At 56.5% G+C, this 23857-nt stretch overlaps 3 protein-coding genes across 8 annotated transcripts; 1 reads left to right on the forward strand and 2 right to left on the reverse strand.

Annotated features, from left to right (window-relative positions):
• Positions 1–5284: 5284 nt before the first annotated feature.
• Positions 5285–11016, forward strand: LOC119105736 (putative serine racemase). 3 transcript variants are annotated; one of them, XM_037229233.1, is made up of 8 exons: positions 5285–5297; positions 5654–5856; positions 6636–6726; positions 7129–7246; positions 7986–8100; positions 8577–8673; positions 9632–9861; positions 10522–11016. In XM_037229233.1, exons 2-8 carry the CDS (start codon positions 5668–5670, stop codon positions 10684–10686), a joined length of 1005 nt encoding a protein of 334 aa, XP_037085128.1. In that variant the 5' UTR covers positions 5285–5297; positions 5654–5667; the 3' UTR covers positions 10687–11016. The 3 variants fall into 3 exon arrangements, with proteins under 3 accessions (XP_037085128.1, XP_037085120.1, XP_037085138.1); XM_037229225.1 differs by lacking the exon at positions 5285–5297 and adding an exon at positions 5302–5337; XM_037229243.1 differs by lacking the exon at positions 5285–5297 and adding an exon at positions 5312–5321.
• A 2699-nt stretch (positions 11017–13715) lies between these two features.
• Positions 13716–17244, reverse strand: LOC119106461 (uncharacterized). 4 transcript variants are annotated; one of them, XM_037230107.1, is made up of 3 exons: positions 17194–17244; positions 14981–15193; positions 13716–14629 (listed from the first exon to the last, which is right to left on the reverse strand). In XM_037230107.1, exons 2-3 carry the CDS (start codon positions 15115–15117, stop codon positions 14287–14289), a joined length of 480 nt encoding a protein of 159 aa, XP_037086002.1. In that variant the 5' UTR covers positions 15118–15193; positions 17194–17244; the 3' UTR covers positions 13716–14286. The 4 variants fall into 4 exon arrangements, with proteins under 4 accessions (XP_037086002.1, XP_037086009.1, XP_037086016.1 ...); XM_037230114.1 differs by lacking the exon at positions 17194–17244 and adding an exon at positions 17144–17170; XM_037230121.1 differs by lacking the exon at positions 17194–17244 and adding an exon at positions 17128–17161.
• A 1184-nt stretch (positions 17245–18428) lies between these two features.
• Positions 18429–22809, reverse strand: LOC119099693 (protein Smaug homolog 1). Its single transcript, XM_037222761.1, has 7 exons — positions 22730–22809; positions 22092–22188; positions 21214–21410; positions 20232–20654; positions 19792–19893; positions 18987–19053; positions 18429–18433 (listed from the first exon to the last, which is right to left on the reverse strand). The coding sequence occupies exons 1-7, from the start codon at positions 22754–22756 to the stop codon at positions 18429–18431; spliced, it is 918 nt and encodes a 305-aa protein (XP_037078656.1). The 5' UTR covers positions 22757–22809.
• Positions 22810–23857: the final 1048 nt, after the last annotated feature.

Raw genomic sequence — 23857 nt, forward strand, 5'->3', positions numbered from 1 at the left:
TATATAATCCATTGTTTCCACCTGAGCAGCCGAAACCACATATGCGGTAGTCGTTAACCAACCATTGACGCAATGTTAAGCACGGCGTAATGTAAAATGCCACAGATGAGAACACTTGGTCTACATATCGCAGCGCATTCCACTTGCCTGCAATGCGATTTACGCTGCATAAAAAAAGACATGAGCACATCTTCACCACAAGCTTTGCTTATTGTTATCTGTGATACAATTTACTCTGTGGTGGGGCAGGTTGTCTCACTTGGAAAGAGCGCATTCAGAAGACATTTATTCTCCGAAACTTTACTGCGGCACGTGAAGCTGAAGGTTGTAGCCGTCCGCAGATATAACAATCTTTGTCATATGCTTAAATGTTTAGAGTAAACACTGATGCAACTTATTCTATCTCCCCCACCACGGCTGCAGGCCCAAGCACGCAGGTAAAAATTTTGTTCCTTCAATGTTCGTAGGATAAGGGTGGTTAGTCTGTATTTGATCAGCTTTGATTATATGAGGAATTAAGTTCTTCACGTCAAAAGTTCATGATGCAATAAGTTGATAATGTGCTTAATTTGTATATACTAAGTTGTGTTGTTAAATGTTCGTTGGAGGAAAGCTCACAAAAAAATGTTCGTCGTGGAAAAAAGGCTGTAACGAACGTGTTCAATGCTCACCGTGATAATTTGGGTTTTAGGCACACCGACTACTTGGTCACTTAACGCCCTCGGACATGTTCGAACGCGAAAAGACACGTTCAAACGCAGACAACATCGAACAGAAAAACGCTATCATGCAATTGTTTGCACGCAAATGTTGGTTGTATACTAGCCCTATCAAACGCCCTTCGGAGGTAAAGTTCATGTGACAAAGGAGACAGAAACGTGCACGAGCTCGCATGCAGATGCACAATCCAAATTCAAATGGAGATTCCCACCCTTGATTACGAGGCTCCGATAAATAGTAACCACGGGGTACCGGTAGTGTAGTGGCTAAGCTGTACGTCCAGAGATACGGGTTTCGATTCCTCGCGACGTCCGCCCTTCTTGCCAGGATTAGAAACAGGCAACGTCATGTAGCTTGTATCCTACATATGCATACTGTGCACTATTATTTTGTATCTAAGTATTTTCAATTCCACGCAGCATATTTACGCAAAAAAATTGCGGCTTCACTTCTATCCAATTAACTCGATCCCTGGTGAACACTCGCCACCAAACGCTTGTGCTCGAACATTTCCTTACTTACGCCATTCAAACATGTGAACTTGAGCCTTCGTACGTCTGTCAAACAAACGTCATTTTTGACGAACATCCGCGTACGACCATTTGCGTATGAGCATGCGACCATGCATGAGCATAAACATGCGACATGCACGTGACCTTTTTCGCGTGAGAAAGGTCATTCCATTCTTTTCGTACCGCACCGGTATAAAAGTGTGTTTGAACGGGTTCGGTTTGGTAAGGTTAGCCATATAGGAAATACTACTCACGTCATCCAGAGCACAACATATGTCGTTCATTGGTTAACTCACGTTAGGTTACGCTGAGCTAGGTTCTGTCACGTTTTAAGGTGCTCTTTAAAAAACATGTTTTTCTTCTGAAGGTTGTTTGATTAGAGCCTGGCTCACATCCTGCCCAGAATTGTCCGAAGCCACACTTAAAAACGTACCCCAGACTTAGTTTGAAACTCACAGTCGAATTGTAGACACTATATTACCATGCGCAGGCCAGACAGTAGCCAAATCTGAGATGTCATGGGGCTTGATTTGGTACACGCAGAGGTCGATTTGTCTTAGAACACCTCCCTCCCGAAGGCACATTAACACTTAATTAGCTATTACCCGAGTTCAGTTCAGTTCATTGTATTCACGAATGATCCCAACAAGTGGCCTACTGTTTGGTTCAATACAAGTACAATAGTAGTAATTTAATGTTAAAACACGGCAGCAATGCGACCATATTTGCACGTTACCAACCATCACTCACACAGCTTAGTCAAAACGACATCGTTAATCTAAATCTAACTCGTCAACACATGTTACACAACGGCTTGCAAGCGATGATCACACAACGCAACTGTCTAAATCCTCCGGCCTGGTGCGGAATTCACTGCGGGTGCGAGAGGCAATGATGGTCGGCGGCAGGCGGCCCAGGAAGAGGTTGCGTGATACAAAAAGGCCCTGCGTGCCACCAATTGGCGAGGAGCCGGCAGATCAGCGCGCCCGCCGCTGCCACCCGGGTGGCACGCTGCAAGTGCGGCAAGCGCGGCAAGCAAGTGCGGCAAGCGGCAAGCAGTTGCGGCAAGCGGCAAGTGCGGTGAACGGGGACCAGATCACCACCGGGGCCCGCAAGTCATTAAGAGCCCTGAATACTCAGCGAAGCCGTCACGGTGGGTAACAAGGTCACTAACACCGCGCCAGCCCAGCGCTTGAGCAGTCGCCGCTGAATCTCTCCGACAAGCATCGGTGACAAACCTGGCCCAACATTTATCACTTCATACACCCTGCTGAGGTGTGACGCTGCAGCCCCACTCCAAGAAGAGAGGCAAAATAGAAGTTGAGGGAAACATGCGACTGGATGAGAAGCTCATAAAATTTGGGCGTAAGGCGATGACAAATTTTATACAAGCAGAATAGGATGGAGTTGCACTTTTTGACAGCTTGGGACATGTGCATCTCCCAGGAAAGTGTAGTCTCAATAGAAACCCCAGCGTCTTCACAGACAGGGCTTCATTTATGTCCCGCGACGTCAAGGTGAAAAGGTGAGATTTCAGGGATTATAGACCGCCAGCAAAGAGAAGAACTGTTTTGGTTGGATTCATTTTAAGGGAGTTTGACGTGAGGCAGGATTGAATCACTTGATTTATTTCCTCCTGTCGCGATTTCAAAACGGATGGTCGGTCTGGATGAGTAGAATCGAGCAATTGGGTGGCGTTGGCATAGGACACTGGACGTTCGTGAGGGAGGTATGATGGAAAGTTGTTCGTGAATGTGCTGAAGAGGATGGGGCCGACCAAGGATCCCCGGCGGACGCCGTGAGTCAGCGGAAGAGAGAGAGAGACGTCCACCTCTCTCCACCTGCCGCCAACCAGTAAGATAGCTCCCAAACCACTCCAGGTCAATGCCATAGCACTGCAGCTTTGTCGGACAGACACCATCAAAGTCGACTCTATCAAAGGCACGGCTTAGACCAGTGGAGGTGACGGCAACAATATGTGCCGCGTCAATCCGACCTACCACCCACTCGACGGCATCGACCAGAGCGTCCTCTGTTATGTGGCAAGGTCTGTAAGCGTATGGTGTCGGAGCTAAAAGATCATGGGTAACGAGGTAGGACGATAGCTGCATGCACACACCTTTTTAATGTATTTTTGAGAGTCCAGGCAATATTTATATAGGCCTGAAATTGCTAGCAATGTCACGAGGGCAAGATTTGTGAAGAGGGATGACAGAGGCAGCCTTCCAGGAATCTGGAAAAACACAAGATGCGGCCGAGATGTTGATGAGATGAAGCAAATTTTATAACAGGGAAACACTCATGTAAGGCATGCAGTGGCACGCCGTCAAGTGCCGCCGCCCTGGATGATGGCAGTTCGCTCACATCCCTCGATAGTTCGGGCAAAGACGTAGGACGCAGTCTTCGACTGGCAGTGGTCATACACGGTGGCCCAGGTGAAAGAGGGGGACCAACAAAGCTACCCGCTGCCATTTCATCAGCAAAGCGTGGACCGACGGAAGCAAAGGGCCGTTTAAATTCGTCGGCCTTTTCTACGGGCAGGCTCTCAGTGCCACCCCCACCTCCCTTTGGTAGCTGAAAAACGAAGTTTTTGATGCCTCGCGAGAAACTATCACGGCCATTGAGCATGGCATCGCACAAGAAACCACGCCTCGACCTCGCAAAGTGGCTTTTCACTCGGTTCCAGAGGCGTCAGTAAGCCTGTGTGAGCTTCGCCCCGAGACTCGCGACATACTCGGTACGCGTCATCACACTGCCGCATCAACTGTCGCAGTTCAGGGCTGTGCTCAGGCCATGGACAGTGGAAACGATGACGGGGAGATACAGTTGTAAAGGGGCAAGGCGCGTCCACCACACGCCACCACACAGGCATGAGCTCGGGCACTTCCTGCTCCACTTCCTCATTCCGGTAAATAGGATTCCAGTCCAGCTGCAGATCAAGGCAGAGCACATCCCAGTTTACCTTGCGCTACGGGCGCCTGGTGAAGAGTATCGGGCGACAGCGGGAGCGACTGAATGGTGCGCGGACAATAATGGTCAAATGGTCGGCGGTCGGCTCCATTTATTGCTTGGACAGGTGACTCCAGGTCAAGAATGTTGGTGGTGATGCCATCTAAGAGAGTCTCCGTCGGGTCCCAGCGCATAGGTGTTTTGATGAGTTGGAACAGACTGAGGTCGTTCAAAATTGAGCTATAACGACCCACACCCGAGCTGTCCGCACGCAAAAGGTCACTGCCCGTGTCGGCCAGGTAGAAGGTCGGCTTGCCCAGGCTCACAGCAGTATGTAGTGACCGTCCGACACCGGCTGAGACGGTGAACGGTAGATGATGCCCAGTAAAAGAAGCGATGCTTGCCGTCCGAAGATGAAACCATGAGCGGCTCGCATGCACCTCCTGTGCTTGTAATTGGGCGGACGCCAATGGCGAGGGTTCCCCGGCATAGGATGGCAACACCACCGCCTCGGGTTGTATCGGGGTCCCCTCAACGCATCAATATATACCCGGAAAATAACGGCATTTTGTCTGTGACAGGATCTGATAGTCACCGGTCAGCCGACGGTCAATGTCGGTCGGTCAAAATATGCAAGCATTGACCAGACGGTCAACGTTTGCCTATTTTTGCATACATGCTGGCATTAAATAAATGCCATCCGCTCCAAATCCGCATATTTAGAAATGCTTATGAACAACGGCGTTCGTATTTCGAGCGGCATTGTTCGAGCTTCGTGCTTCGAGTTTCGTGAGTTCGTACGCACGGACGTTGTACTTTTGCATTATAATTTTCTCCCGGCTTATGATTTTTCCCGATGAACTTGCGTCATTTCGATATTTTGGATGCGTTTCTGATGCCATAGATGCACTTCATGATAGGATTTTGGGCACAAAATATCGCATGACAGCAACTACAGGCAAACTGAACGGAAGTGATTAAAGGCGTTTGAAAAGAAGAAATTAAAATTAAGAAGCTAAAACGAAAAACCTTCACAAAATAAGGTTTGGCAGCAATTCAAATGTGGTAGCTTCATGAAAATATGGCGCACTTGATACGAAAACCAGCCATATCACAGTTCGTAACTTGCAATAACGTCTCGTATGCAAAGCTTTGGGTCCGTTTTATTTTTATGCCAGGCTTAGTGACAAAAGTGAGAGTAACTGGGAGAAGCCACCTCTTAAATCGCAGCTATTGGAACATTGAATAATAGCCCGACTGCTGACCATTTTTTGTTGTAGGACGTAATGATCTCGACCCAGCTTCTTTCGTAGCATTCATGCTTCCTTTCTAACCACATATTTTAAGCAGAAAATAAAGTCGGAAAAATGTTTTCTGGTTTAAGCACTTGGACCGAAGTATGAAATGGACTTAAATCTCTGTGTGTGATGATAATGGAATGTTTAACCAATTAATCATGGCATATTATTCAGATGGAACCACTGCAATGGGCACAATGAGTAAAGTGTGCCTGGAAGATATTCGTCTGGCTTACCAGCGCATAAAACTGCATGTTCATAGAACACCTGTCATCACAAGTCAGTATTTCAATGAGCAGTCAGGACGGCAGCTGTTCTTCAAGGCAGAGAACTTACAAAAGACTGGCTCCTTTAAAGCCAGAGGGGCATGCAACTGTGTAAGTGGTTTGTTAGCATGAAACTGTTAAATGATCATGTTGGTTGTATGACTTACAACATTAAAGGACAGTTATAACTTTTGCTATTTTGTTGTGTTATAGACAAAGCTACATTAGGGACCAAATTGACCATGAAAACAATGCACCAATATTTATCAAGTGTTTTTGGTTGTCAAATGATTTGCAAAACAGTAATAACTGGTACAAAACTGAAGAAAGAAGTGGAATACAAGTGATACAAATGCCATAGTTAACAAAATATACAAGGTTAGGAAAAATAAATCCATGGCATACAAACAATTTGTGATTAAATGAATGTAGAAGCAAGTTTTACAAGCAAGGGTTTCATGAAAATGATAAATCTTAAGCATTGGTTTCATGCCACAAAATAGTTATGGAAGTATGTCCTTACCAGAGCATGCTGCAATAGTCAGTAAAGGATTTTTCCCATGGGATGACCTGTGTCGGAAGCGGTGTCAGCAATTCTTACAATAAGACATCCTGCTGTCATGACTTTTGTTATCAATGATAGGGATTGAGAAAGGTAAATTGTAAGCATTTTGCTTTGAACACAAGGTGACACAAGTTAAGAGACCAACTTGGCAGATGCGCTGTCAGAAAATATGCTGCTGTGTGGGAGTCATCATCATCAGCTGCTGCTTAAGTGTTTATAGACTGGCATGCATACTTTTAAATCTATGTGAGAACAGTAACAGGACAGCAAGATTGAAGCTGATCTGGTAACAGTGTGTGTTTGTATGTGTGTGCTCTGATGGCAGGTACTGTCAATCAAGGAGAGAAACCCCCTGGTGTCTGGCGTTGTCACCCACAGCAGCGGCAATCATGGACAGGCCACCGCTTATGCTGCACGTTAGTATTCAGTAGGGGCCACCAAAGTATGGAACATTAAGCTGGTACCTTGTGTTGCTGTTTGTTGGGGCATCTAACAGTTATGACCTCACTGTCATTGGCTCCCTCTTGCAGATTCCGCGACCACAGAAAAAATGACATGATCACATATGAGGTGATCATTTCCATTCTTAGGATGGAGCTTGTCAAATAAAATTGTAAAAGATGGGGAATGTGCATGCAAAACATTGGCACTTCTGCGGTTTCTGCCCTCCCCCCACCCCCCCCCCCCCCCCCCCCACCCCATCTGGCTGGTCTGCCGCCGTGCCGGTGGTGACGCCTCCTCGCGCCGCAGGTTCCCCCCCCCCCCCCCATCTTGCTGGTCTGCCGCCGTGCCGGTGGTGACGCTTCCTCGCGCCGCAGGTGTGGCCGGCCTCGCCTGCACGGTGGTGGTGCCCCGCGGCACCTCTGAGGTCAAGGCCGACGCCATCCGCTCGTACGGCGCCGAGCTCATCTACTGCGAGCCCACTCCGCTGTCCAGGTAGGCGGAAGGCGTGACGGACTGCGGGCGCCGCCGGGCTGTTCGCTGTGGTCGTCATATCCGTTGGTCCCCCCACCCGCACCCCAGCTATCGGTCTCACCCCTTCTCCCCCCCCCCCCGCTCCGAATATGCCGGGCGAGCACTGGCGACACCAGGCGGCGAGAGAATGGCACCTGCCGCTCTTGCCTGGTGTCCGTGGACTTGATACCCGCTATCACATCTCAGCCATTCAGCCACTGTCCTGTGTTGGCCATCTCCCGAGTCTGGGCTTTCCATATAGACCTCGCATGCATCAACGAACCTCCACCCGGCACCTTTTCCAGATGTCGTCCTGTTGTTAGGCATATCCAACGACCAGCGCATTCCTCCTTCATCACGTGGCGCCCTCTCACTCTTCTCTCACATAAGTCAAGCACGGCACACCTGTCTTCCAGGGGGCGTCTTCACCCCAAGCATCTCTTCGCTGGCGGGTCACGTAGGCAGAAGCCCTCAGTTACGTGACGTTAACCCGACGGCGGATGTAAACGTTCCGTGTTATCGCACGCGGACCTCAGCGTAGACAAACTGTGTTTGAGTGGCCCGCAAATGGGCTTGTAGCGAGCCCAGCACATCGTCATCTGATGCAGGAATAAACACGCGTCCGCTCGATGAGAGGCAGTGAAACCCGCACTTGCCGCTCCCACTCGTCAGCTGCTCGGCCGCTAACGCTCCCGACTGACGCGCCGTTCGGTCTCGGCAGACACGAGACGTGCGCGGCAGTGGCGGCGGAGACACGGGCCGCCGTCGTGCACCCGTACGACGACTACGACACGATCGCCGGCCAGGGCACCATCGCTCTCGAGCTGCTGGAGCAGGTGCGAGCCGGCCGTGACGGGTCGACTCCGGCGACGGCGGCCCCGGTCAGGCGCGGGCTGACCTGGCACGTCGGCGCAGGGCTGGGAGCCGCCAGCCACTGTTACAGGGCGGGCACCCCTTGAGTCTGGCGTAGGGTGTTTTACGTTAAAGATGGGTTTGTAGTCAAGGAGGCAGAGTTTGGTGTTCGCGGCTGCCCTCGTGGTGAATGCGAGGCTGTGGTATTATGCAATGTTAATGGATTGGCTTCTCAAAATGCATCTTAAGTGTGATCGAATAAGCCTCTAACCGTCAATACGATCAGAGTGCATTTGTTCCTCCTTCATAATATCACAGTCCGCGAATGGGCAGAAGTGGATAAAAGCACTTGTGGAAAGGTTCGAAAGAAATTGGCAGTCGCGCCCGTTCCCCTTTCACCCTCCTCCCTCCCCGACCCGGCATCCAGCGGCCGGGACATGACGGCGCTCTGCGCGGACAGGTGCCGGACCTGGACGCCATCTTGGTGGCCGTCAGCGGAGGAGGCATGATCTCCGGCATCGCCACGGCGGTCAACGAACTCAGGCCAGAGTGCAAGGGTGAGCTCGTCACAGCTGCGTTAGGTGATCTGTGTGCACGTTAGGTGATCTTTAGGCAGACGTAAGATGCCTGCTTCGTTCTAGTTACAATAGTGTGTGCGCAAAACTCAATTTTGTCGTCCAAATCTATGCACTCTGCGCAAAATACGCCGACGGATAACTCCTCTCCAATGTCCATGTCTCCTGTTCATAAGCAGACAGCAGTCGTGAATCTGTCGTATGTTGATCAGCGTGACGAGCATTGAAACAGCTGATCTCTCCCTCTGTGTTCATCACCAATCACTGCTGACCACCAGTCGGTATAGCCTGTTACTTGAGCTATGTCGTGTAAGGCCCGTTCGACCATGACATGCCCCGTCCACGTCTCTTAAATGCACCTTGACCCCATATTTCCAGTGATCCCCATGTAATATGTAGTGGCCTGAGATGATCAACACTTGCCTCGGGTGTGCAGTGGTATAGTCTGATTAGGATTTTGTTATATTCTAACTTATTGAAGGTAATGACACCCCCCACTCAGCCTTCGTCCTCAGCCTGCAGTGAGCAGCATTCACCCCCCGGATAATGTGGTGCGGATCAGCCGCATGCATGGTGACCACTACAGAGCATACGTGGCACGTTCCACCAGTATGTACCGTTCAAGTCAGTGGGCTGAGCCGGAATCCTGCAGCAACGCGCACTCAGAGATCTCCAATGACCAGAGGCTGGAAGTGATCTTTCTGGGGCCTGCCTTGACCTGTGCCGGTGACGGCGCTGTGGCCTGGTGCCGGCAGCAATCGTGCTGGGCCTGCCATGACCTGCGTTGGTGACGCCGCTCTGGCCTGGTGCCGGCAGTGATCGCTCTGGGGCCTGCCATGACCTGTGCCGGTGACGCCGCTGTGACCCGGTGCCGGCAGTGATCGCTCTGGGGCCTGCCATGACCTGCGCTGGTGACGCCGCTGTGTACCTGTGCCGGCAGTGATCGCCGTGGAGCCGGACGGCAAGCACCTGGGGCCGAGCCTGCGCGCCGGCCGCCGGCTCTGGCTGGACCCGCCGCGCTTCATCAGCACGCTGGCCGACGGCTGCACGACGCAGCAGTGCGGCCGGCTGACGTTCCCGATCCTGTGCCGCCTGGTGGAGCCGACCGTGCTCACCGTCACCGACGACCAGATGGCGGCGGCCACGCGCCGCTTCTGGCAGCGCGCCAAGGTGGGCCGATGGCGGGAGAGTGCTCCGCCGCAGGGTGCGACTGGGCGGGGGTGTCGATCAGGCCCGGGAGCGGCGTGGGCGGTGTGTGACTCGCCGGGGAGCGTGTGCGGTGGGTGTGCGGAAGCCCTGTGTGAACAGCTGGAGCTGACGTCGACGGTGATGCGTGGTGTATGGATATGTGCTCACGCCTGCACCTGGCTGGGCCATGGGCGGTGCGGCCGCTCACGCGGGGCTTTATGCTGAGTAAGCGTGCAGCGTGCGGAGATCGAGCCTGGAGCAGGGACAACGGCCAGCCGCCCTCGCTCCTGGTTGGTGGACACGTAGTCTTTCTAAGCTAGCATTTTTATAGCTGTGAGGTAGCCACGCGGTCTGGATGATGGACCGATCCAAAATATTCATGTTTGTGACCAATGTCACACGTCTGGTTGTTCTGAGGTTTCTGAACGCGTTGTGAATTCGATCCATTCTCCAGGCAAACTCAATGAAGCACGCTTCTCCGGAAGCCCCGTGTACCAGCCAGAGCATCTGTGCCTGGGTCGAGGGGTCTGGTGTCCATAATCCTCGCGGGCTTCTTCCACGGTCTCTCAGCATTCAAAGCGTGTCAACCCTCACCGTACGTACGCCGCCAACTGACCTATCGGCGGCCACCCTCCGGCGCAGCACGTGATCGAGCCGTCGGCGGGCATGGTGGTGGCGGCGGCGCTGTCGGACCAGCTGCCGGCCGAGCTGCGGCGCGTGGGGGTCGTCCTCTGCGGCGGCAACCTCGACCTGGACCGGCTGCCCTGGCTGTCGGCCGGCGGCGCGGCGCCCCATGCGCTGGGCTAGCTGCTGCCGATGGTGGGCCGGGCTCGGACGCAGCTGTGGGAGAAGCTGCCGCCGTCGGAGAATGGTGGTGTGGCCTCAGCTGTGGAAGAGACTGTCGCCGTCGGGGGATTGAAGTTGTGGCCTCAGCTGTGGGAGAAGCTGCCGCTGTCGGGGACTGATGCTGTGGCGTCACTTGTGGGAGAAGCTGCTGTCGTTAGGGAATAGTATTTTTACCTCAGCTGTAGGAAAGGCTACCGCCGCCGGGGAATGGTGCTGTGGCCTCAGCTGTGGGAGAAGCTGCCGCCGTTACGGAATGGTATTTTTACCTCAGCTGTGGGTGACGCAGCTGCCGCCGGGAAGAGCTGTGTGGGAACCTGGGCCGTATCACGGCGTAATTCCAGCCTGGTTTGCTTTGTAAATGAGTGGCGCATGTAGCCTAAAGGGCTTGATAGGGGAGAGGGGAACTGAGCTGATTTAGCACTGAACCTAGGTTGGTTGTTAGGAGCTGTCTCAACGAATCACTGTTATGCCCACATTGCCATCAATTGGACGGTGTTTATATGGTTTACTCGGGTTGATGCAATTGGTCCTGTCAGAGGCTTTTGCCATTTTGTAATACTCATTTTTGCAATCAATATTTTCACCCAGTTGGCATGTTCCTTGATACCGTTTTAAGCATCGTGTGCGTGTGAGCAGTCGTCAGCACAGCGATACACTGCACGCGGAATACACTGACTCAGGGCTGCTTGGCTGGTATGTACCGCCCCACCAGTGGTCTTCCGTCGTGATGCAGCGAACTTATCCCAGGCAGAGAGGCGATCGCGCCCGACCCATCAGACCGGATTCAGGCGGTTCAGGTCGGCTGCCGCACAAGCGACGAGCAAGCTTTTTTTCGACAAATCCCTCACAACTGGTGCAAATATACAATGAGTGATAATCCACGCCATTTATTACAAAAATAGACACCGATCCACGGTTCACTTCTAACTATATGTGCACGTGAGTATGCGTCAAATGTGGAATCACCAAATTTATCTACCTGGAATGAAACCCATGGCGGTCGTTTCCCCCGGCCGCGGATGTATTCCGAGCCAACGTGCTTCGCAAGATTCAGTCCCCCGTCAAAAGTTCTCAAAACGCGGACATCCAGCACAACTGGCTCTGACAAGTCTTCATCAAACCGCGACAGGATCTAAATGCAAAACCTATGCGTCTGTTAGTCTGGAAGTGATGACACATAACAACACACTAAACAGGCAGCTCCGAAAAACACCACTCTCGCCCGCCCGCGGGCTGCACCACCGCGACCTATCGCTAGATCAACACATCGGTAAAGCTGGATGCTGAGACACCGGCTCAACACTGCACAAGCAAACACAGACACGGCGGCGGGACACGCCGACATAACACAGGCGCGTCTCACCGGGCACGCCCAGCGAGAGGTGCGCCGCACTGCCGCCTCTGACTGCGCCGCGCGGGGCGCCGTCTGGCTGCCTTGTGCGAGGTGAGAGTGCGAGACGCATGGCGCACGAGCATTACAGCGAAGTACAAATACGGGCACCCGCCACCGGACGCGGCGGGGCCTTACGCACCACCCACCGCCTGGTCGCGAACGGCAGCTCGTAAAACGAAGCCCACTACTCTTCTGGCAATGGTCAGATCTAGAAGTGCCCTCCGCCACCCACTGAAGCGCTCTGGTGCTTCTCGAATGGCAGGCACCACAGGAGCGCGGCGAGGCACCGTACCGGCCCGGGTCGCCGAGCGGCGACGGCGCGACAGCAGTGTCATCGCGCACGCGACCGCGCGCCGGCCGGGCTCGGGGCAGCGCTGGCCCGGCAGCCTGGTGGGCGCGCACAGACGCCGGCGGCGGCACGGTCAGCGCCGCGGTCTGAGGTGCAGGCCCCCCCCCCCCCCCCCCGTCAGGAGCCGTGGTGGGAGCCGTAGGAGAAACGTTCAGCTGATATGCATGCGAGAAAGGGGGGGGGGGGAGGTCGGGGAAGGAAAGACGAGACGGAAGTGCGAGGTATGGCATCGTGAGGGAGACCAGTTTAGAGATATGTCATCGCGAGAGAGACCGGCCTGGTGATATGACACCGCGAAGGAGACCGGCCTGGTGATATGGCATCGCGAGAGAGACCGGCCTGGTGATATGACACCGCGAGGGAGACCGGCCTGGTGATATGACACCGCGAGGAAGACCGGCCTGGTGATACTGACACCGCGAGGAAGACCGGCCTGGTGATACTGACACCGCGAGGGAGACCGGCCTGGTGATATGACACCGCGAGGGAGACCGGCCTGGTGATATGACACCGCGAGGGAGACCGGCCTGGTGATATGACACCGCGAAGGGGACCGGCCTGGTGATAAGACACCGCGAAGGGGACCGGCCTGGTGATATGACACCGCGAAGGGGACCGGCCTGGTGATATGACACCGCGAAGGGGACCGGCCTGGTGATATGACACCGCGAAGGGGACCGGCCTGGTGATATGACACCGCGAAGGGGACCGGCCTGGTGATATGACACCGCGAGGGAGACCGGCCTGGTGATATGGCATCGCGAGAGAGACCGGCCTGGTGATATGACACCGCGAGGGAGACCGGCCTGGTGATATGACACCGCGAGGAAGACCGGCCTGGTGATACTGACACCGCGAGGGAGACCGGCCTGGTGATATGACACCGCGAGGGAGACCGGCCTGGTGATATGACACCGCGAGGGAGACCGGCCTGGTGATATGACACCGCGAAGGGGACCGGCCTGGTGATAAGACACCGCGAAGGGGACCGGCCTGGTGATATGACACCGCGAAGGGGACCGGCCTGGGGATATGACACCGCGAAGGGGACCGGCCTGGGGATAAGACACCGCGAAGGGGACCGGCCTGGGGATAAGACACCGCGAAGGGGACCGGCCTGGGGATAAGACACCGCGAAGGGGACCGGCCTGGGGATAAGACACCGCGAAGGGGACCGGCCTGGGGATATGGCAAATGTGCGTTGCGAGCAATGATAGGAGAGAACTCGAGGGTGTGCACCGTCGAAGGAGGCTCAACAGCTTCGTGGTTGGTCAGACTCGGGGCAGAGGGTACTGCCGAACACCATAATCAGCCGATGAGCGCACGGCGACAATAAGACAGCGCAGTCATGTTCACAGGCACCAGTCAGCGTTAGTGATGGTACTAGCTGTGATCCAGCAGACGCCGACGAACGCCGGGAGAGTAGCAACTGGTCCCGACCCGACATACTGGAAAAGGCGTGTGCTAGACATCGACGCGGAGTTGGCGACTCCTCTAGACGTGCCACACCGACAACATCTGACACAGTGCCCACTGGACACTAGACAGCTAGTGACCACGCTTCGGACGTCCAAAACATCAAGCGGAGAGGATGAACGGACCGCTCCGCGCTCGTAACGCGCGGCCCGGGCCACACTAATGCACTGTGCCCACGGAAAAACGCCTCCAAACGCTTCCACTACACCTGCTCTATCGACTCGCTATTGCAAAAAGCAGGCGCGCGCGGCGGTACCCGCCCTCGCCTGTGCGTCTCACAGGTACTTCTGTGCCGTCCGCCCGCGGCCCGGCTCGCGCGCCGGAGCCGGCGGCCCGGTGTGCCTCAGGATGCTACTGCCGCCGCAGCCGCCGCTGGCGGCGGAGGCGGCGGAGGACCCCGCCGCTCCTCCTGCATCAACTTCATCACCTCCTCGTAGGAGGGCGGCAGGTCATGGCCGCGCGGCGGCAGCGCCACCTCCAGGCCAGAGTCGACCTCTTCGAGCGCCAGCGAGCCGCGCGGTCGACGCCGCCGCCTGCGCCGGCCCAGGGCGCTCAGCCGCTGCTTGCGCACGTGCATCATGGTCTTGACGGCGACGAGCAGGCCCAGCAGGATGAGCACGGGTCCCAGCAGCCAGGTCTGGCGCGCCGTCATCATGTCCAGCGACATCGGCCCCGGCCACGACGAGCTGTCGGCCGAGGCGGGGTCATTGTGACGCAAAGGCCGGTACACGCCCCAGCCAGGCCCGCGGCGCAGCGGTGGCTCAAGGTCAGCTGGTGAGATATGAGGTCTTGGCACACAATACAACCAACTTCTAGTGTAGAGTTGTCACGCCAGAGTGGGGTTATTTGTTTGGACATCTTATGCCCTGTCCATACATGATGAACTGTGATCATGCACAAAACATAACCTAATCATGGAAGACCAAATTTCGGGTCAAACAAACAACAACCAACAGCCTGGCAGTTGGCAAACCAGAAATAAATACGTGACAGTGTGGACGTCCCAACCTGTCCCCTGGTCCTGTCATCCTGCCCACCTGAAGATGAAGGTGATGGCGATGCCAGAGAAACAGAGCACAGCACAAAGCCCTGAGTAGCAGCAGGTGGTGAAGTCGCAGCAGACAGGAATGTCCTCCACTGTCGGTGACTCAGTGTATGGAGGAGACGGCTCCATGGCAGCTGGTGGCTGGCCGGGAGGGCCCCACCACCTGGTGCACAGCTTCACCACCTGCCGGCTGGCTACTGGTCCGCTGAAATGCACCACCCAGTTTGCTTGACCACAGCCACAAGACGAATGACTGCAGGAGCATCAGGGTGGGGTGGTAGGCTTGCACTTTGGAGATGGGATTGCAGGAGTTCCCAGTGAGGTGGTGGGTTTGTTCTCCGGAAATGGGACTGCACAAGCAATGGGGTGAGGAAGTGATTTTGGGTTTGGAAGACAAGGAGGGCTTGCCATCTGCAAGTGGGACTGCGGGAGTGTCAGGGTGAGGAGGTGGGTTTCTCCTCTAGAACTGAAGAATGTCAGTGCAGGATAATGTTCAAACCAGTATAAATAAGATCCTATGGCACTGAGAGCACCTAAGTGATGCAGCTTCTGAAGTATGACTGCTTCTCAGCTTTAATCCTGGTATGTGTGGTACATGGTCTTGCAATTGGCATATTAAGTGGTTCATGATGCATTATTGGCATGATACTTACTCCAGGCAAATCAAGTGTTATATTGGAATCAAAACTATGCTGGGGTACCTTGCATTGGTTTTATCACAATGCTATGAACTGTATTCAGGTGTTAACTCTAGTGCATGCTTTTCATCACTTATCTTTTAAAAGATTTAGTCCAAATCCTTTGAATGGTTGGATTTCTGGTGTCATAGTCCATATAGTTAAAGTTATAGCTATGTAGTCATAGTTGAGAAGTTATAGTTGAGTTTCTATGGTTAGACCTAATTATGCAGTGTTTGTTCAGTAAGATCTGACACAACCACCAAATCATGAAATCCGCAGTGAAGGGGAAATTTGATGGTGAAAGTTAAACATGATGTCGAATATTGTCTCCATCCATCCTGCCCTCTCCTGTCATCTGACCTTAAGTTTGGCTAATACCACCAGCCATCCCAGTCACCAGCAAACAGTAAGCACCTAAAATGGCTTCAACATGAGCAGGAGTTGTAAATATCTGAGCTATCAAGACAATGGTAATCAAAATCAAATGAAATCACACCACTAAACTGTGAAGACAAGATCAGGGAGCAAACCAAAGGCTCTGATAAGCATGTGATCTGACACTAGAGGTGCAATCATCAGCAATTTGAAACAGTGATAACAAAAGCTAACAATTCTGTAATACTGTCTTAATTTTATAGCACCAGTAAGCACCAAGTCCAAACATGCATATTAAGTTTGCATCTCCTATAAACTGGACTTAACTTCTCCAACCTCTGCTTGTTAGTTCATACAGAATAAGCACTGGAAGTGGTTAGCATTGATCAGTCCTGGTTGCTCAATGTATACATTGTTATAGTGGATGTAGTGCATGTTCATACCTTGACACAAACTTGATAGGGGCAGATATTCTTTCAGACCTTAAGACATTAATGCATGAGAATACACATGTTATTCAGCCTGCAAGGCCAAAGCTGTGAGGGGAAGAGACCACTGGACCATACCAGGAGACCAGAAGAGAAGAGACCAGGGGAAGGTGAGGCCATTTACCATATAATCTTGACAAGTGAAAATCAGGGATGGAACTTTATAAAAGTATTGGTGGACTGCAATCAAGATTTGGAAACAAGAGGCCCCAGGATTATATGCCACCTATCTAATCATTTTAGCTTTGGGTTGAAATGTTACTGAGTATGGACACAGCTCAACATTCTGGACAACTCTCATATGACCGGACAACACACATATACAGCCCTAGATAATGTAAGCAGCTTTCACCATAACACCCTACTTGCTACAAACATTCCTGGCTCTGAGGACACTTCAAAGTGCTTTGCCATAATCTAACTAATATTGTTACATCCTGTAAGCGATTTCCTGACAGGGTTTATTTACGCTTGGCACGGCTGAGCCCCTTGCTAGAGCTGTCCTGCCGCGTTAGATCCCCCGCATTCAAGGCACACACCATCCCCGCACGATTTTTGAGTACACGACCGTGACGGACAAATCCGCATGCACGCACCCCTGGACTGTCTTACACGGACTCTCAAAGCCCAATAACCTGGGCCCCTCCCATCCGAGTTCTCACCCGGGCGTATGCCGAGGTGGTTTGTTTTCGTGGCCGATGAATTCGCCCGAGGGCGGCATCCAAGGTCGTACGCCCAAAACCAAGCTAAAGCGGCGCACGACGCAAGTCGCTGCTACCAAATCGCACTGGGCTCGAGTTTATGGAGTGATTCTGTCCCTGATTCGACTCAGGTGCAAAGTTTGATTTCCTGTGCCGACCAGTCTCTGCTGGTGGACCGGATGTCTTTTCGCCGGGCGAATTTTCGCGAAGAGAAATGCTTTTGCGCGAGAGGTGGGTCTGGGTAGCCACCGCCGAAATGGCAGCCCTAAATCTCTACGCACCACACGTAGCCAAATCACGGGGCGGGGAAAACACGGGCACACATACGGAAACGTTGAACGGAACATCGAGAACAACAATGGCTCACCGCGACGCAGCAACGGAAGGTGCCACCGGGCATCAAAGCCGACGTAGCAAGAGAATGTATTGGTGCCAAATCCAGCTCCATCACGACAGTACAAAACGTGTCGGCGCGGCCGCTCGCGCCGTCACGCCCGCCACGGTTCGGCCCAGACTCTCCGCGCCGGCGGCCGGCGCCCGGCGGAGGTGGCGCCTGCTTTGAGCACGGCCTCCGACGCCGACGGCACCCACGCCCAGGACGGGTTTCCCCGACGGCTGCACTAGCTACACCTCATGGAGTTTTAGATCCCCATGCCGATCGGGCGTCCCGGGCCGCCGGCGGCGCGCGGCGCCTCGCTTATCGCTACACTGGCGGCGCGGACCGCGGCGCAGCGCGCTCCCTTTAAACACGTACGCACGGAGAGACGGCCCGCACCACCGCTCAGTCACCCGCCTGCCCTCTCACCAACAGCGAAAGCGTAACACAGACGTATAACGGCTAACAGAGAGGTACTGCATCGGGCAGCAACAGAGAAAGTGCAGCGCGACGGCCGGGCGCAGCGCACCGGCGCCGCCCTGTCCACCGCGCGTGCCGTGGAATATGCGATTGTTAGTAGGAAAGCGCATGGTTTGGCGAAGTCACAATGCTTCCACTCGGTCGCAGCACCGCCCGACCGCCCCGCGCACCACCGCGCCAGGGCGGACAGGTGTGCGGACGCTGCCCTCTCGCGACGCAGCGGCACCCACGCAGCCACACCCGTCACGAAGTAAGCTCAGTTAAACAGCCGGGAGCCAAACGCCCGCGCAAATCAACACGTTCCCTCGTAAAAGCGGCAGTCCTGGCCTCAAAAAGCAGACTATCCTACCGGCGCAACACAGTCGGCGCGAAGCAACAGAAACGACTCGCGGCGGGGTCGCGCCCGACCCGGCCGCCTCGCGGCGTCCTCAGGTACGTCTCAGAGCGCGGTCCGGGCCGCCTTTCCAACGGTCCGTGGCCCGCAACCGCTGGGCACTCCGCCGCGAGCGGGCGCGCTTCCAGCGCGGCTGCACGCGGCGTCGGCGGGCGTCGCTACCGGACACGCTATCACAGGTTCCGGTTCAGGCCGGCGCGACCGGCCGCCAGGTCACCACCAGGTCCCCGCACGCTCCGAGATCGCGGCGCGCCCAGGCCAGAGCCGGCCGGACGCCGGCGTCGGCGTCAGCACCCGGCCGGCCCTATTTGAGCGCCGTTTCGCACACGCTCCGGCAGATGCTCTCCAGCGAGTCCAGCCGGCCGGCCGGGTCGACGGCCGGCGGCGGTGGTGGGGGCGGCGGCGGCGGCGGCGGCGCGGCCGCCGGGATCGACTGCAGCGGGGGAGCGGCCAGGCCGTGGCGCACGGCGCCGTAGCTGGGCGGCGGCGGCGCCGAGAACAGGCTGCCCGCCGTCGGCCGGTAGATGTCGCCCGAGTTGGTGCGGTACAGGCCGCCGGATAGGTGCGGCACCTGCCGGGAGACGAGCCGTCACAAGCCGAGCGCGGACCGGGACGCGTGTGGAGGAGGCGGTTGCGATATCGCGACAACAGGCGGACGCGGCAGGGGTGTCACAGTGGGCACGGAAACGCAATAGTGGCAGCGAATGTTTGAGATTACAAGCCACGAACCAATCCTAGCCCAAGGGGTAGCTTGCATACAAGATCAGTTGCACGCATGGCCTTAACCAGCCTACGTGTATGGCACGCACAGTCACGGCACCAACACCGCAGGCCGATGTAACCGGCTGCAACAAACTACCCTGTGTGCAAGGCTAGTCACTGAGCCAAAGACACAAACCGGCTCACCGGCCACGCCAAGTCTACATAGAGTACCGCCCCGCAATCGCCATGCAGAGCATCTAGCAAAACGGTTGTCGCTCTCTCCCACCCTGACCAGCCATACTCCCTCCATTTATCACTACCACCGCACCGTAACCAGGCAGACCCGCTCACCGCCTGTCCCCCGCCCCGCCCACGGCCGTCACCTCACCTCCAGCATGCTCTCCTGCAGGCTGGTGCGCCGCGGGAAGCTGAGCCCGAGCGAGGCGGGCCCGAGCGAGGCGCCGGCGCCGGCGCGCGCCCGAGTCGCGCCCGCCGGCGCCTGCTGCGTGGCCGTCGGCGCGCCGCCCCAGTAGCCGATGCTGGGCGCCGGGTAGCCGCCGCCGAAGGGGACGGCGGGCGGCGCGGGTGCGGCGCGGCCCGAGCCAGCCGCCGGCGCCGGGAAGCGCCGGTAGCCGCGGGCGTCGCTGTGCCGCCGCTGCGAGTGGTACTGGCGCGCGTCCGAGTGGCGCCGGAACGGCGGCGGGAACACCTGATGGGAACGGGTAGTGGAGGTGAGGTGGCCACTCGGCGGCGTCAGACGGGGAAGACCGGGACCACAGCAATGGCAGCCGCCAGTCCAGGCCGTGGCGGTAGAGCAGCCCTCGACAGCCATCACCGAAAAAAAATACATCGCATTCAGTTCGTCACAAAGGTTTACACCCAGCGTTGATACCACACCAAACACACAGCGCGTTATTACCCACGTTCTAAACGAAACGGCACCCGGCGTCAGCGATGCGCGATCACATGCACCGTGGCACCCGGCCCTCGCTCTCGTCCGCCTCCCGCTCCCCCGCCTCCCGCCTCCCGGCGCCCCGCCCCACTCACCTGTCTCCGCCCCAGCTCCAGGCTGATCTGCCGCTTCCACGTGACGAACTTGCGCCGCTGCGCGTCCGTGAACGCCTCGTGCCACGTGGCCTCGTCGAGCACCCAGAGGAACGTTTGGATGGCCTCGTCGTCGGCCGACTGCGTCACCAGCAGCTGCGTGCACATCTTGGCCAGCACGCGCGTGATCATGGCCTGCAGGTCGGCCTCGGCACCGGCCGCCTCGCCGTCGGCGCCGCCGGCCGCCGCCGCCTCCTGGTCCGGCTCGTCGGAGCGCGTGACGCGGATGACGGGCGTGCCGGCCGAGGTGGTGGGCGGCGCCGGCGCCGGCGAGAGGCGCGGCTTGTGCGCGCGCATCGGAGACACGACGATCACCTGCATCACCTCCAGCGCGCTGCTGAGGAAGATCTTGTTCTCGGCCAGGCCCTGCGGAGAGACGGGCACACTAAGTGGCGAGGGTGGCAAGGCGGCGGGCTCAGCACGCCGCCGGAGCAGAGCGTGGGACAGCGACACCGAGGCTCTCCACCAGCGCAGCCTCGGACGGCTGGGGGCTAAGACGGAGTGCGACACGCCAAGACTCAATCAAACTGAGCGAGGTCATCGATGGGGCACAAGCCCTGTGAGTACGATGTCTACGTATTATCATCTACAGTTACTCTCTCGCCATAAGCACACATGCTCCGAATACACATAGTGCCTTACCCCATCAACACGGTTAGTCTATATCTGCGCATGGCTCTTGGCTGGAAGCTCTTCTACTTCCCTATCTCAACATCATTACACCAATCACTTTCAATTCCCCTCCCCGCCACATCCACTACTCTACCCTACAGCAGGGTACAGCAACGGAGACCTACCCTACCATCTACCCCACTGTAGAGAAGAGTGGCGGGTGTGCCGAAGTGTCTGCGAAGACAGCGTCTACCTCGGCCCCTCCCCTCCCCGGACCGGGACCGGACCGAACCGGACCGGCCTGCCGGCTGACCTGCTCCAGGTCGCGCAGCTTCTGCGGCCGATCATGCAGCTCCTGGATGTTCCGCAGCAGCTTGTTGGCGCCGCCCTGTGTCACGCCCAGCGAGAGCAGCTTCTCCATCGACACATCAAACAGGTCCTCGTAGTTCATGCCGGCGAAGATCCATGTGTACTTGTGCAGGCGCAGCTTATGTAGCCACTTGGGCACGGCTGCGGGCGGAGGCGGCGCGTGACAGGACTGGGGGAGAGGGCGCGTGAGAAGAGAGCGCGAGCCGCTGGCTGCAAAGAAAGGTGGGGACGACCGGTACCTGACCGTTTCGGAATACATTCGACACAATTCACTGCGACATTGATCACGGTAAGGTGACGAACAGCGCGGTCGTGAAATCGGTCCGTAACACCTTTATGTAAAAACACGAACATTACGCAAAGCACACAGATGCACTCGAACTTTCACACTTCGGACCGCTCCCAAACACCGTTTTTATTGTTTTGCCTGTTCACGTTGGACACGTCTACCGGGTGGCCATGTCTGCCTGGCTAGAAGCTTACACTTCGCTATAGCTCTATATTCCTACCACGTCATCACACGCTACCGAAGTAGCATGCTCTAGATCATGCATTGGTGCGAAGTCCTGGTGAAGCGCACAACACGCACGAAGTACGAAGCGCCAGCAAAGCACATCCATGATCGCCAGGGGTCAACAGCGCAAACGCCCACGACACAGGGAATGAAACTCTCCGGACCCCTTCGCTCATGCCCACAGGCGATACAGTCTCCAGCAGGAGCAGGGCCAGCTCGCGCGGGGTTCGCAGGCAGACAGCCGTCATCACGTCAACCCGGAGCAAATACCGGCCGCGTGAGGGCCCGTCACCGCCGCCTGCACTTACTGGTGGTGCCGCTCCCGCGCACCGAGAACGCCTTGTCCCGACAGATGTCGCTCAGGCTGCTGTGGCTGGACGAGCGGTGCGGATTGCCGCCCAAACTCTGCGGCGGTAACGGACGTGACGTCACACCACGGCGGCGTGACGTCACGGTATGACGTGCGGACGGCATCTCCAGCTCTTGACAGCCGGCGCAGGCAGCACTCACGTGCGAGGTGGAAGATGTATCGTTTGAGCCCCCAGTCAGCATGAGAAACATGCACTGTGTTCAGAGATGGAGGCCCGCTCGCCATACGATGCAACTTCGCATCAGACACCCGAGTACTCAATTCACACACACGCACGCACTCTCTCTCCCTCCCTCTCCCCCCCCCCCCCTCCTCTCTCTCTCTCTCTCTCTCTCTCTCTCTCTCTCTCTCTCTCTCTCTCTCTCTCTCTCTCTCTCTCTCTCTCTCTCTCTCTCTCTCTCTCTCTCTCTCTCTCGCACCGTCCCCCCTCGAGCGGCTGTGCGGTTGTCGGGAGGCGGAGGGGCGGGGAGGGGAGGGGAGGGGAGGGAGACGCGGCTGAACCCTTATACCGCTCACCCCCTGAGCGCATCACGAGCAGACGCCTCGCCCAAGGCCGGGCGCGCGGTGCAGGTGTACCTTTTTGACGGGCGAAAGGATAGACATGCCGCGGGACGGCGCCGGCTGCTGCAGACCGGAGCCAGAGTGGGAGCCGGAGCTGGAGCCGGCGCTGGAGCCGGCGCCGGAGCCAGAGCCGGAGCGGGAACCGGCGGCGGGCGGCGGCCCCAGTCCCAGCGGACTGTGGTCCAGGTGGATGGACGAGCTGCGGGGCTTGTTGAGTAGCAGGTCCCCCTGCCGGGCGGCGGCCGCGTCACACACACCTGCTCGCCTCGGCACGGATCGCCGACACCGACTCACGTCCGGACCCGTCGTCCAGGGGTGACTGAGGGGATTCGGCGCTAGTCACAGGGAGAGGGCGGGCACCCCCGTGCGGGCACCGCTGACGAGTGGAGGCCGAGTGGGTCGGTCAGCACACTTCGGGACAGGGAGGCGGGGACGCCACGACGATCCTAAGGGGAAACGTCGGGTGACTGGTTTGGAGATAAACGTAGCCGTAATGATTATGCCCGAATGTGGATCACGAAGCCAATGTGAAACCGAACCAAAGAGAATCGTGATCGGGGCAAAATATGCGACGTTGGCATCGTGAAAGGGCAGCTGAATTGCCGTCAATATGCATACTAAAAACGAATGTGTCACAACTGGATGAGCTTTCAGTTTCCCTGAGAGCAACGCAAATAAACCACGACAGGGCGGTCGGAAGAAAGCTCCCAGGCATTAACAATCCAAATCACCACGCCATCCACTCATAATTTTACCCACACGCAGCCAAGAGCCAGGAGACACCAAAGTACCGGCACGATAAATCTCCACCTCCGCAGAGCGTCTCCACTGAGCGCATCGACGTGCGCTGGAGCGCACGGCGTCGCCACTGACCGGGTTCAGGTCGCCGGCCGGCCCGTACGTGCCCGGCGGCGTCAGACTGTTGGAGCGCAGCCGCTGCTGCTGTTGCTGCTGCTGCTCCTGGCTGAACGAGCTGTCCGGCGCTGGGGATCGGACACGGAGCCGCGTCAGACGGGCGGCGCCGCGGACGAGGCGGGGAGCGGCGCCGATCGGGCGGCACGCTCCGCCAATCGTGCGGAACGGAGACGCGACGGCGACAACGGCGGCGTGACTCACCATCGCGCACACCGGCGGCGAATTCAT

The sequence above is a fragment of the Pollicipes pollicipes genome, unplaced genomic scaffold (genome assembly GCF_011947565.3).
Source record: "Pollicipes pollicipes isolate AB1234 unplaced genomic scaffold, Ppol_2.1 Scaffold_2555;HRSCAF=2994_pilon_pilon_pilon, whole genome shotgun sequence".
Classification (NCBI taxonomy): domain Eukaryota; kingdom Metazoa; phylum Arthropoda; class Thecostraca; order Pollicipedomorpha; family Pollicipedidae; genus Pollicipes; species Pollicipes pollicipes.